General features: G+C 46.0%; 2 protein-coding genes across 2 annotated transcripts; one reads left to right on the plus strand and one right to left on the minus strand.

Moving 5' to 3' along the window:
• The first annotated feature begins 7 nt into the window (after window positions 1-7).
• Dph3 (Diphthamide biosynthesis 3) lies at window positions 8-1151 on the plus strand. Its single transcript, XM_077703364.1, has 3 exons — window positions 8-285; window positions 635-709; window positions 926-1151. The coding sequence occupies exons 1-3, from the start codon at window positions 178-180 to the stop codon at window positions 992-994; spliced, it is 252 nt and encodes an 83-aa protein (XP_077559490.1). The 5' UTR covers window positions 8-177; the 3' UTR covers window positions 995-1151.
• A 1830-nt stretch (window positions 1152-2981) lies between these two features.
• LOC144174591 (inhibitor of growth protein 2-like) lies at window positions 2982-6682 on the minus strand. The gene is made up of 2 exons (XM_077703363.1): window positions 6238-6682; window positions 2982-3703 (listed from the first exon to the last, which is right to left on the minus strand). The coding sequence occupies exon 2, from the start codon at window positions 3627-3629 to the stop codon at window positions 3054-3056; it is 576 nt and encodes a 191-aa protein (XP_077559489.1). The 5' UTR covers window positions 3630-3703; window positions 6238-6682; the 3' UTR covers window positions 2982-3053.
• Window positions 6683-14048: the final 7366 nt, after the last annotated feature.

Below are 14048 nucleotides of genomic sequence, written 5' to 3' on the forward strand. Positions count from 1 at the left end.
AAGCAACACTAGGTATTTCGCTGTCAGTTTTTCTCTATGGTTCATCGCGCGTGCAGCACATGGCTTCGTTTGTGCGTCATACGTAAGCTATTTTAGTTGCATATCGTGTGTATTTTGTGCCCCAAAGCGTGTCTGCCAAACTGTTGGTGCGTGCGTGAAGTGGTGGGTCCTGCGGCAATGTCTGTTTACCACGACGAGGTCGAAATAGAAGACTTCGAGTACGACGAAGAACTAGAGACCTATTTTTATCCATGCCCATGTGGAGACAGATTCGAAATAACAAAGGTGAGTGTCGCTTTTTTGTCATTACATATCCTTTTGAAAAGATCACAAAATGTTGCAGTCAAACAAGACCCCTGAAAGAAAGGGAAAAGACGGGAAGGTGTCGTTTCTCGCAAAAGGGATGTAGGGGCCCAGGGAGGTCATCTTCACATCATTTCCCCATTGATTCCATCATTTCACCCTAGCTTTCAGAGATCCCTCTTTGCATGACGTATTTATAAAGATCCTAACCCTGCCGGTTTTTGTTTTCTAAAACATGGCTAAAGAATGACGAGGCATTGATCACGTGTAGTGCAGCGTGCGATACCTTGGTTAACACAGTTGTAATTTCGCACCTGTTTCCCTTTATTAGGAAGACCTGCTGAATGGTGAGGAGGTGGCCACATGTCCCAGCTGTTCACTGCTGGTAAAAGTGATATACAACCAAGTAAGCAACGACAAATAGATCTTCTCTAGTTTTTGGCGGTAAATTTGAATGTCACAGAAACATTCAAATTTGTGATCTACATAAAAAGCTGTGCTATCTGCGGCCTGTTATAGTGATTTCACCATTCGCGTTCAAAGGTGGTGAGTTTCGTTGAATTCCCTAATGTTATGTGGAATGTGTTTTCACTGTATTTCCTGTGAATGATTTGTTTTGCAGGAGGATTTTGTTCGAGAAAAAGACACAGTAGTCAAAAAAGAACCTGCCAAGCTTCTAGCCACCAACTAAAAATCCGCATTGACAGCCACTGCAGTTTTGTGTTGCTTGACTGCATGTGCCTGTCTGATGAAGCGGTCAGATGCAAGAAGCCAAGAAAGCCAGTGGATTATGTGCACCTAATTATTTATTGCATGTATTGTGTTAATAATAATTACAAGTACAAAAAAAAAGTCTGTGGCCTAATTACAACTAAGCCATGTTCACAAATACGTTGTCAATACCATTGTCTGTGATAAACACCTTGCATCTGAGTTTCATCTTGCTTTGAATCCTCAAGTCATGTTCACAAATACACTGTTAATACCATTCTGTGTGATGTAATTTTTCATTTGAACCTGATGTTGCTTTGATTTTTTAAATCCTATACTGCAAGCAAATTTATCAGATTGTTATTTATGGCTGCATTGTTTGACTATTCAGCTTAAGTCTAGAGCTTCAGCAGTTGCAAACCACCTCAGTGTCTTTATTTTTTCCTTTAAGAAAGCCCTTATGTGGCCCTTTTAACCCTTGTAGCAATGCCTCCATGAGAAATTTCACGCTTTGTGTTAGAATGCAAATGTAGGTATCCAAATACAGAAAATTTTGTTCACTGCCCGAAAAAAGCATTCTTCGTGCAATTTCATGAACTATGTTACTAATCAAATCTAAACGGGGACTGCACAGTTTAATAAAATAGGCAGCTTCGTAAATTTTAAATGCAGTACACAACCTTTGGTTGTGAGAGGGTGGAAATAGTTCATAAAATCTAGTTCACAACATTACATTTCCACTGCACTTATTTTGTGATTACTGCCCGACGGTTCAAAGCAGATTGTGCAGGTATGCAACAATTAATAAGAGCAGCCAAGGAAAGGCATGAGCTGTAAGCGCTGTTAAACACACACTTATTCCACTCGTGTGTAGCATGCATTGTTGCTGTAAAGCTGCAACAGTGCACGCACACAACCATGGAATGTGCTGAAAAAAAGTCTATGGAGCACAAGGTGATGGCAATCTTCAAGTATAGCAATAGGCGTTTCAAGCCGTTTGGCTGGAAATAAATGTGACGTACACTCTGCAACAAAAAAAAACAAAAGCCCAAGGGGCAACGTGGTGATGGTGGTGTTCATCGAATGGTGGCTACCCCTTTGGATCGACTGATCACTATCATAATGGTTAGCATAAGTGATATGCAGGTTTTGTAAGTTGGATCAGCGCAACAGAAAAGTTAACGTAACCAATACGAAAGGAATTTTTGCCATCGACAGTGATCTACTTACCACTTCTCCATCTAGCTTGCATTCCAACAGTACTAGATGCTGGGGGTAAATAACTGCATGGTTTGCATTTTCAGAGGAAGATCTAGGGAAAGCCACGTGTTGTTTTCTACTGCGTTGCCCTTCAATTGTGCAACTATCAAAGGCAAAGCACGTGTACTGCCAAGACAGCTGGGAGTACACGTGCTTGTCTAAGAATTCCTGTGGTGCCCAATGAATATTTCAGGAAGCGAAAAGGCACTGGCTATGTGTTTTGGTGATGCTCAAGAAGTCCCTGGTGTTATCAGCCACAGGAGCACTCCACTATTACAGAGGCAAAGGTAGCTAAGAGCAATTCCCTACAGCAAAGTGATGTACTCCCCCGTTTACATTTCCTCCTGCACATTGTGAGCTTATAGCACACAAAAACCGTGCTGATCTAGTGTTTTAAGGAGGGATTGCAATCCTACACCAATGACTGTGTTCTGACACAAATGGCACATGTACTGGCAAACGATTGCAAGAGAAAGAGGTGTTGAAGTGCTCTATGGTTGAGTGTTTGCTGCTTGGTTGTTGAGTAAAACAACAGATAAGCAGAAATAGTTGACACCTGCACTCGGGGGGGGGGGGGGGGGGGGGGTTTACGTTGGACACTGCCGGCACTTGTGCTAAACTCCACTGGGGACTGGCCACAACCTGTGGTGGCCCCGGCATTCTGCAAGCTTGCAGATGCCATGATGGAGGATGACACAACACACAAGCAGAAGGCATTTCCTGTTTATTATTCCCGGCTGCTCTCCCCCACAGCGGAGTGGGACGTCGCGGGGGCAGGGCTAGCTTCCCTTGGGCTTCATCTGGTTGCTGCGATCGCCTCGACACCGGGGGCAGTACCAGCGGCCCTTGGGCTTGGTGGTGAGCATGACACAGGAGAAGTGGAACCACTCGATGCTGCACTCCTCGTTGTCGCAGCAGATCATCTCGCCGAAGGAGACCTGCTCGCACAGACAGTACGTGGGCTCGTCCGGGTCGATGGGGGGCTCAGCCGGCGAGGGCACGCCCCCTCCTCCTCCCCCTCTCCCCTGCCCCTGCTGTCCCCCCTGGCCCCCTCCCAGCTGGTGGTGGTGGCCCCCCGAGTTGGAGGCCCCCCGCCGGCGCTTCTTCTTGGGCTGCCGCCGGCCGCCGCAGGCCGGGTGCGGCGTGGTGGCGGCCTGCTCGTCGTCGTGTCCCCGCTGCCGGCGCGAGCGCTTGGCGGCCTCCCCGCGGGCCTCGGGCTCGTGGTCGAGGTTTCGGTAGTCCTGGTCCAGCTGGCGCACCTTGTTCTCTATGAGGTCCTGGATCTGCTGCAGCAGCTGGAGCTTGTCGTCGCCCAGCTCCTGGGACTTGATGAGCGAGTGCTGGATCTGCAGCATGACCTTCTTGCGGCCAACCTCCAGGTCGGCCCTCCCCAGCAGGCCCTGCTGCTGCTCCAGCTCCGCCAGCACCTCTGCACCAGTGCAGTGGGCACGTGAGGGCACGTCACCACAGAGGAGGGGGGCTAGACACTGCTTCACAGCAATGCGGCAGCCAGGAAGGTTTCCTTACCCTTTGATGCCCAAAACTTTATTATTTTGCTTAAGCGGATGAGAAGTTTTGTATGATCTAAAAGGACGTCCGGCATTGGGTCATTAGGATGGACACTAGGAAACACTCGGCACTGCTGGCTGCCCATATATCACTTGAACAAGAAAGCTACCTTGATCACCACGATTTATAGTTCAAGTGAAGACAATAATGTAAAGTTTGTATTGCTGTCATTTGTAATAACAACAAAATTGCGCAATTTCGATTACCTGTCACTATCCCATCGAACCACCCGGGCTCGATGTGAGTTGACACGTGCAAACAATGTTTTCTTTAGCACACGGAAGTACATGCTGCCCTCTCTCCAATTTCTGACGGTCCGGAATCCTTTGTCTGTCGATAGGTGGTGTTAAATGTCGAAAAAAACCACAGTGTGCGAGAGAAAAAAAAAATATTGTTTGAGTTTTTGCTCCTGGGCAACACTGGGCATCAAAGGGGTAATTTGTTCGGGGATGCCTGCACACCTGGTTAAAAAGTGGAGGGGCTTGGCAGCATACTCCACCCACACTACAGTGGCCGTTGAAAGTGGACAGCTTTTAGGGTGTTTTTGAGCATCTTTGTACACCTGAAAAGCAGCTCAGTTTTTATCATCGAAGTGGACACTGTCACGTTACCTAATCGTACACTCCGCACATTCCAGAAGCCAAATGTATTACTGACTCTGGGTGCGAGAGGCTGTTACGCCTCGTACCTGTGGCGACATCAGATATTGATAAATCTTATTTTACACCATGATATTTCAATTTAGATACGAGTTTTTACGGCACCATAACACGCGATGCCGGTGGTAGCAAACAGCTCTGGACCAATCTCGAAGTGGTATGCACATAGGTGCCTTCACATTTTACCTCCAGAACAGCCTCTATTTCCTCAAACATATTTATGCTTAGCAGCAGAAAGCACTAGCTACTTTGAGGCCACATCTGGTTCCAGTGTTTAAATGACACTTTCCTCCGGTGTAACAGGTGTGTCAATAGGCATGAAAACTAGTGCGTGTTGTGAAACATTGACTCCTGATAGTCGTCAATGCATGTGTATCCACCTAGCTGCCTTCTGTTGTTGCAAAAAAAAAAAAAAGTTAGTTTGTCTGCACAAGAGAAAAAAATCATTGGTATCGGAGTTGATAATCATACCTGTTCTTTGCTCTACTGCTGCTTCACTGTTCAAAATCACAATCGCTGGTAGAATCTAAAACACTTCGCATCTAAAAGGCCCCCTACAAAAATAAAATGTGCTGTTTGGCTAATTGGTACATACTGAATACTGGGCGCGAAAAAGACGAGGATGGTGACAGATTGTGATTGGTCACCCTCGCTTTGATTTTTCAGGTTTTTTTTTTCAAAACTTTTTCCAACCGGTCTAAATTATCTTTGCTAAGCGTCTCGTGATTAGATAAGAATTCCATTCATTTTAACCATCCTCTGTTGATTGGCCGATCCCCTGATTGGGTATGTGCCATATCTAAAAGCGCAACAACAACGACGAGACAGGCCCCCTACAACCCTTATTGGATTAACAGAAACTGTGCTGGTCGTGTTTTTTTTTTTTTTCTAAATAAGCTTAAAAACTGCCAAAGCACAGTTAAGTTGAGCAAAATTGAATTACTACTTCAAAACCACTTTCACAACGCCGACTACATGACAACTGCTAACGCTTCGCCCGAACAACGTGCCTGTAGGTTCGATGCACTTTCGCAATGCTGGGTGATAACAGGAACAGCTAATGATATGCATAAATGATATGCAGGTTTTGTAAGTTGGATCAGCGCAACAGAAAAGTTAACTCGTTCGAGAGCAATTTTCGCCATCGACAGCGACAAAACGGGTATGCGGGAAGATCACCGCAACTGTGGCATTTTCAACTATTTTGATACGTGCCTTGGTAAGCCATTCAGAGATATTCTGACAGCGTTAAACTGTGAAATGAGGTACTCTTAAAACGATAGGACGATCGCGAACGCGCTGACATCGCACCCGGTGCGAGAGCCGCCTAGCCACGACCTTGAAGAGGTACTACATCTTTCATAACCGGTATTGAACACTGCTCGTCGATATTCCTCAGCGCAAATCGGCGGGCGCTTCGGTCCGCGGCGCGTCAGACCAGCAATTGAAACCGGGTATTGAAAGCTGCGCAAAGCGCCTAGTCGCATGCCGCGAGCAGAAACCGGAATTAAGCACTACTAATATTACGTTCCCTCGCGTTGAACGGAGCAAAAATGTCCTCCGTGCATATATTTTCGCTGGCTTGTTGCCAAGCGTACGCCCGTTGCCGAGCCGGCGGCTGCTACGGTGCACTCTCAACAAGTTGAGCACGTGAACATCCTACACTGCAGAGGTAGCCACTACCGCACAGCAACGCTCCCGCAAAAGTAACACTCGCACAAACGCAACATCATACCTTGGTACTTAACGTCCAGCTCCCTGAGCTGGCTGAGGTTTCTCTGCACATCGTCGGGTAGGTTTTCTACGCAGTCCAGGTAGTCTTCGATGTAAGCAGCTGAATACAGGGCCTCTACAGCGGCCTGATTCAGCGCTACATCCCACGAGCTGCCTTCTTTGGACGTAATGTTGAATGCCTCACGGAACCAGCTCCGATGACAGAGACGAAACGCCGTCGTTTTCACCGAGGATGTTCAACTGAAGCACGCAAAATCTGCTTTTCCCCGTGCTCTGCGCTCACACAAATCACGTGCGGTCTGTTCCGCTTCTGTGTGCGGCGTTAGGAAAGAGCATCGATCAAACCTGAACGAGTTCTCATCTGGGATCAATGGCACAGCAAATACGCCGACCCAAGCTACCAAACCACGCCAAACTGCTGAAACCCCGCAAGCTTGGCTCGACTTGACTCGGCTGTTTTTGCTTTTTACGAAAGTAGTTCACCGAAAAAAAGGGAAAAAACATTAAAAACAAAACATTTTGGCGGTAAATGTCAAGCCAGCCGCTAGAGGACCCCTAATACAAAGCGATGGTCATAGTGCAGGCAACGCCTAAGCTAATGGCTGCGTCTGCTGCAACCCGGGGCTTCCGAGCCGATTCCCCCCGAACTGGCTGCTGCGCCCCACGGAAGTGACGTTCGTCAACAAAAAAATTGCGTAATTGCATTACATTGCAAGTACTTCAATAGTATTGCATATATTTTTGGCAGTGACACACTAATATTACAGTATCAAGATTTATTTTTAGCCTGAGTTTATTGTCTTTTAATATGACGTCACCTAGTTACCGTGACGTCATGGACATGCTTTGTAGATGTTTGCATTATATTTAGGTATAGTTTCCCCTTCCTTAAATTGGTACTTTTCGGTTCGTCTGGTGGATTTTATCCCTATATTCTATGCGGAATTCTTGGCAATTGTCTTGGCAATACGAAAGCTTGACATATCGGTGTCGTCTCCACTTATAATTACAGATTCCCTATCCGTAGGTTTAGCCCTTTCTTCTCCGAAAGACTCACCTCTTCTACGGACGTTTCGATCCCTTCTACCACCTCATATTACTGAAATTGACCTTCTTTGGGTCCCTGGGCACGCGGGAATCACCTTTAATGAAACCGCAGATTCACTGGCAAGGGTAGCACTCTCCGGGCCTGTTGTCGATGTCATTGAGACAACGCCTTTATTAGCCGCTGTAAGATTCCGTAGATTGTTGAAGCTGCAAGGGCAGCACGAATCAGTCTTATTGTCAATGCGAGATTTTTCTCATCTAAAATTCTCCTGGAATCCGAATTGGTGCCCCTCACGCGACCTGGAGGCGATTGTAACGAGCCTTCGATGTCGTGTGCCCCAGTTGAACAGATACCTCCACAGGTCTCGTCTGGCGCAGACTGCCATGTGCAGTTACTGTAATGAAGAAGAGTCTGTCGACCATTTCCTTTTGTCATGTCGGCGATTTTCAAGCCTCAGACGTCAGCTCCTTGAAGTGCCGCTTCATCGCCTGGGGTTGGTATTATCAGTGCCGGCTCTTTTATCATTTGGGGCTTCAGAAACGGGATACTGCCGCCGGGATGTTTGTTCTGCTCTTCTGCGCTTCATTGAAAATTCCAAAAGATTTACAACCTAATTCGTATCTTGTTCTGGATCCTCACCTGAGCCCTCCAAAAGCATCCATTTCTGATTTTTTTTTTTTTTTTTTTTTTTTTTTTATTCTCCTCCTCTCCCTCCTTCTTCTTCTTCCTCTTCTTATTTTTCTTTATTTAATTATTTATTTACTTATTTCCTTTTTTTTGTTTCAATATTAACCAAATTCCAAACTCAATTCCTCCAACACAAGAAAAAGAAAAGCTTCCAAATTTTTATAATTTTCTTTGAATCATTCTAATTTTCTAATTTTCTTTGAATCTCATTCGAATTAACGACTGATGTTTGGCCGATCCCCTGATTGGGTATGCGCCAATATTCAAAGGAACAACAACAACAACAACAACATTTTTCTCTGCGAAACTCGAGTTTGTTATTGTTCTTGACACTCGCGTAGAAGTTGTGTAAACAAAGCACTTTTTATAGATTTACCACGGGTTTTACGGATGACCTACGGACGAGCGGCTTGGAGAAGAGGCCGAATTCCATCGAAGATCGAATTTTGGCCCCGTATTGGCATACATACGGGTAGAGTTCACTCTAGTACGGGCTTGTCTGTTCCGAGTTTGTTCCGTTGGCCTATTTCAAATATTCCGGCTTCGCGTGGTGCCGAGGCAAGCAAGAATGTTACGAGTGTCGGCGTTGTGTGGAATCGCTCACGAGTGGTGCGGTGCTGCGCTGTGTTTTCGTTTCATGTGAGCTGTTGAGCTCCAAGCCTGTGTCACCGCGCTTGTATCTTCTGTAGTAATTCACAGTCTTCAAAGTCCGATGACTATTCGTGGCAGCAACGCGAAGTGCTGGTCAGCGCTTGCGCAGAGCGCAATGTTTTCATATCAAATACGTACGTATCAGAACCAAATGTTGCCCCAAAATGTGCAGTAAAGTACGAAGCACCGTGTTGCCTTGAAAACGTGACCGATGTGTGTGGTGCCTCATAGTTTTCCATAGGTTTGTTTGTGTGAAGCTGCTGGCGCCGCAGTCATCGATGCTATCATCACAGTCATTGTTATACACGGTGTTGTGTCGGCATCACAACGCGAGGCAAATACTTTGAAACTGCTCCGTACTCGACTTGCAAGTGTCCAGATTCGTGTCGCTGCAGGAGTGTATACGTGAATAATCTAGAGCCCCATCAGCTAGCAATGGTGCGTCGCAGTGCAGCGAGTTTTCGTTCGTTCGCTTCAACTTGCCATGACCCCTGTCGTTACAAGCGTGGCAAAAAAAGGCGCCGGATAACTGTCGTGAGTTACTGTGGCATTTTCCGTGTGTGTTGTGTTCGTGTGCTCCAAAATTTACGATGTCGCCAAACGTACGTGATCGTGCCCATTTATGACAGGCTAGGTGATGCGTCAGTGGCTTCAGCAATAACAGATGCTACGTGCTGTGTTGAACTGTTATGTCTACATTCTAAGCATACCATCTAGGTGACTCTGCGTAGTTGTTGTTTCTATTTGCTCTAACCTCAGTTGCCTTGTTCATCTTTTTTGCAGGGTATTTTTATTTACGTGTGCACGCAGCATATTAGCACTAAATCAACCTTACACACTTACCTGTACATGCCATAACCCTATTTGTAATCACGTGTGCATGTGCTACTGTTACCCTGCAGTATTTCGTCAGCTACTGTGCATGCTAGCAAAGATTGTTTGCATGTCGTTCTGAACCATTGCTAATAGCCTGAATTTCCTTTAGTATTACTAGCATACCTTTTTCTTTCTCACCTGCTGGCTTCGTGTTGCTTTTAAAAGGAATGAATGATTCAACGCTTATGTCGGACAAACTTGTAAAAAACAATGCACGGGATATACCTGCTAAATTTCTCAATGGCACAAAGCACGTACACTGATCGCACAGGCTAAAAGTATGTCTGACGTGCTCCACACTCTTCGCCTGCCCCTCAACGCAGTCATGCTTGATTTTTACCCAACCGGCAAAACCACTTCTGCTCACTGACGAGCCAGGGTCACTGTCACGCCCACTTCACAACATATAGTGAAAGCAGTCTGTTCTGATTTTTACCCAACAAACCAAACCACTTCCACTCACTGACTAGCCATGTAGAGTCACTGTTAATGATTAATCGTTACTAATAATTCAAAAAATCCAGATGTAACTGTAGCGATGGTGAAGGCGGTAGTGAAAGTCCGGGGTGGGCGACTTTGACGGCGCTTGTGGGTTTCAGTGCATTTGGACTAAGAACGGCTCTCACGGGGTGGAAGCCCTAACATCCTTCTGCTCGCAAATCCATAAAATATTTCTCTGTCTCGTTGTTTAATGCAATGCAAAGTTGAGGCCATTGAAAAGCAGCATCAGAGAAACATGAGAAAGCGTTGCTTTTGCCTTCGTGGAATGAACCAAGGTGGACCCGCTAGGTATATCTGCATCCAAGCATACATTGGGTGCTACTGCGCAGCTGACTGGTACCCGTTGGCAAACCTGCTTCCCACACAACAACACAAACATATGCCTGTTGCATGCGGCCTGTGCGCATTTTGTATGTCTGCGTGGAATAGAATGGCTGTGCCAGCAGGAAATAATTCATGAAGCACTGCAGGGCAGTGCAACAGTCACCAAAAAAAATTTTCATCGGCAGACTTGCATACTCGAATGGCAACTGGCAGGCTCCATGGTTCAACACAGTGGTAATTCCAGTGTGCCACCAATGCAACAAGTCTCTCCATAGTATCAGGAGATTCGAATATGGGTTGACAAGGGCAGTGTGACAACTGTCGCCGTGCTGAAAAATGCCACAACAGGGCTGTATTGTGCACAGATTTTTGTTGCCACTCCCATCCCACCTAGTTGTGCCAGCTTCCAAGTTTACCCCGTATCATTTCAAATTAACTGACGTTTGCTGGTGTTTGATTGATAGATGCAAGCACTAGTAAAGTGTGTCTGTCATCTTTAGCACTAAAATCATGTTCTCAAGGGGAAACCGAGTTTAACGAGGTTGCGGACATGAAAGCTGGCAGTGCTCATGGGGTCGTAGCAGAAAAGTTGCAGCATGGCGTCACGCTGTTTTTGCTATGTTGGTGTTATAAAGCGCATGGTATTTATATGGGTCATACGTTTCAAACAAGGCACTAGCTGGAAGTCGTTGCTGTCCCTTCCCTTTGTTACACTTTGTAGCCGTGCTCTTTGTTTGAAAAAATTATTAGAAACTAGCTAGTGTAATTACAATTATAGAACTAATTTTCTGTGAAGGAAATGCTGCCTTGTGCCGGCTAAAGGATATACACTGTTTTGGCTACACACATCATAAGACAAGATAGCAATGCAATACTCTACAGAGCCCGTGCACAAGCTGCTGCCTTGCATTGGTCTGACCCACAGAATTGACAGGAACAGCTCCCCAGGACTGATCCCGAGCAAAGGTTCTGGCTCGCTCATGCCCCTCAACTTCACAGAAGTCAATAAAACCTTGTTACACAGGCTGCGGCTTAAAGTAGCATTGACCTGAAAGTATCTGCACACAATCGGACGCGAGGACAGCCCAGACTGCCTTCTGTGTAAGGCTGTACAGAGACAATTGATCATTTGCATAGTTTTTGACCAAGGTATACTAGTGGGTGAAAAGACCTTGAAGCAGCCTTACTACACTTGAATGCTTACCCTCTGTCTGAACGAAAGATTTTTGGCACATGGGCTGACACGAAGAAGCAAGATCGAGCTGTCAAATCGCTGCTTGTCCTGTCAGGACCCTTGGGTCACAAACTTGGGTCAGAAATTTGTGACTCTTGGGTCACAAATTTCACAAACTGCAGAACTTTTTTTTATGGTCGGTAAATAAGTTATGCAAATTATGCAGTGATTAGTCTGTTTCTGCGCCGCATACATGCTTTAAGTGTACAAAGTTCATTGGTTGATTTCACTGTCATTTCTCATACCCTCAGTATTCAGTACCTTCCTTGCCCCAGTGGGATTTAAGTAGCAAGCCCAAGTTCAGTTTCTCAGGCTGGCCTCTTCTCCTTTCAAAAATCTTTTACTATCTCTACCTCTCTATTGCCAGCATGCCAGGTGCTTGTAACGGTTTACTAGGATTCGCAACGGTCACCATACGATAAAAATTTCTTATGACTACTTTCATTGCTGAAGTTCACTGCACTCAGTGTACTAGGGTGTTTGGCGCACAATAGTAATTATGACTGCAGACAGCCTACAGTTCTTAAAGCCCACATCGAAATCCTGCCACGGACTCGTTCTTGCCTTCACTTCGATAAGGCTGTCACAAATGGGTTGATCAGCCGAACATGCTGGAAGGGATGTTATGTTTTTCTACACTCTGAATTAATGTTTGATCATTGTGCATACATTAAATACATTAAAGCATTTTTGCTGGTTCTTCCTTTTTATCTCTTGACACCCAGTGCAACCAATGGGCTGGTAAAAGCTGTGGCTTGTCATATGTGTTTCCAGTTCATAATGGTGCATTCTGCTTGTTGCCAAAGCCAACTGCAGAAAAGTTCTTCAGCCCTAATGCAGTGCTGGCGATGGTCTTTTGCGGGCTATAAAAGCAAAATGTACTGGTTGTTGGTCAAATAAAGTGAGCCAATTTTAAATGTTTCTTCCCAATGCCGGATGTGTTTTCTTGGAGGTTGTGTTTGCTTAGTCCTTTTGGGAACAGTTGAGCATGTATGGCTCATGTGTTGGCCATGAGACTAATCAGCATTTGAAGGTTCATGGGGCAGGTACAACTTGTACAGCTGGTGAGCGAAGGGATATAACTATTACATTTCCGAGTTTTTTGCAACATGTCACTAGCATACAACAATTAGGATTTATAATCTAGCTGCAGTTCTTTTTTACGACAATACTGCTGTTTGTCCATTACAAAATGAATAATAATTACGACCAGCCGCCATACGATGCTGGCCGTAATGTGTGCGGCGTCATCAGAAAACATGTCATAGTTACTCCCGCCGTTTACCCTGCACGCGTTTTGCGATGAGCGTGCGGCATCAACCTGGCTTGCCCGTGGTGCTCGGAAAAATACCAGGAAAACAGTCACGTACGTCTGCGCCACAAGGATGAGCACAAGACACCTCGCAGACGCCCAGCTCGCGAAGCCGGTTCTACCGCGTGCCGACGCATTTCACTTTAGGAGGAATGGGAAAGCCTGCGGACAAAGCAATCCGGGTCAGCCAGTCATGCATGCGGAAGATGGATATGACGATAATTTTATGGACCTCATGACTACTACTGCCACAGTGAGAAGCGACGACGGAACACGTAAATAAACAAATTTCGCAATACGTGGTGGTGTGTCATTCAGTGCTTCAGGAGGATCTAAAAAGAAATCCTCCAGCTCGCCTTGCGTCACTTAGTGCAAGTTTCGCCAGTTTTAAAGACGAAGGTGTAACATCAAACGCGAAAACTGACCGTACATATACGTGGCGTCGGCGGGGCCACCGCTGTATGGACTGGTGTACTTGAACTCATTTCGCCAGAGCAGCAGCCAAATCCTCTCACTACGGCGCTAAACCGGCACCTTGGCAGAATGGAACCTTGCTGCCACGTGCTGCCAGCTGCAGGTGCACGTGGCAGCACATATACGCGTAAACGGATGCGCACACACAGCTCTGACTGCTGGGGAACTTAAGCGTGATGAGCATCCAGTCTGCTTGTCAGAAAACGAAGGCCTGTATGCTTCTTTTTTTTTTGGACAACAAACGTCACATGGTTGGCCGGTTCTTCATCACTTGCAGTGGTGGGCTGTTGGACAGCTGCTGCTATGACCAGAAGCAACATGCATGCGCACTACTTACATGACGTTTGTATACAAATGATGTGCAACAACGCTTTTATCAATTTGGTGTTGACAGGAGCTGTGGGCACAGTATATGTGGGAGACTATATTGGCGCTGCCCTTACCGGCGTGTGGTACAGCGCTGTACGTGCTCACGCTGTTTATTAGTTACCAGCGCAATTTTTACAACGGTGTGTGCACATGAAGTTGGTGAAATGAAGTACAGTGTATCCCCTGGATGGGTCGGTGCTTCCTGCTTCGGCGTGATTCTTTCCAGGCCATCACTAACAAGGGTGGCAAAGTTGTGCTTGTGCCAGAAGCCAAATTTTTTGACACTTTAATTGTGATCAGTACTTGTAGCACTGCATGCAGTGTACCTTGTAACTT

Source organism: Haemaphysalis longicornis, unplaced genomic scaffold (genome assembly GCF_048455015.1).
Source record: "Haemaphysalis longicornis isolate Haplotype H1 unplaced genomic scaffold, Haemaphysalis longicornis Haplotype H1 scaffold_3, whole genome shotgun sequence".
Taxonomy (NCBI): domain Eukaryota; kingdom Metazoa; phylum Arthropoda; class Arachnida; order Ixodida; family Ixodidae; genus Haemaphysalis; species Haemaphysalis longicornis.

Coding starts and splice junctions, on each gene's coding strand:
- Dph3 (XM_077703364.1), top strand. CDS start 178: ATGTCTGTTTACCACGACGAGGTCGAAATAGAAGACTTCGAGTACGAC. Junction 286..634: donor ACAGATTCGAAATAACAAAG/GTGAGTGTCGCT, acceptor TCCCTTTATTAG/GAAGACCTGCTGAATGGTGA. Junction 710..925: donor TAAAAGTGATATACAACCAA/GTAAGCAACGAC, acceptor TTTGTTTTGCAG/GAGGATTTTGTTCGAGAAAA.
- LOC144174591 (XM_077703363.1), bottom strand. CDS start 3,629: ATGCTGCAGATCCAGCACTCGCTCATCAAGTCCCAGGAGCTGGGCGAC.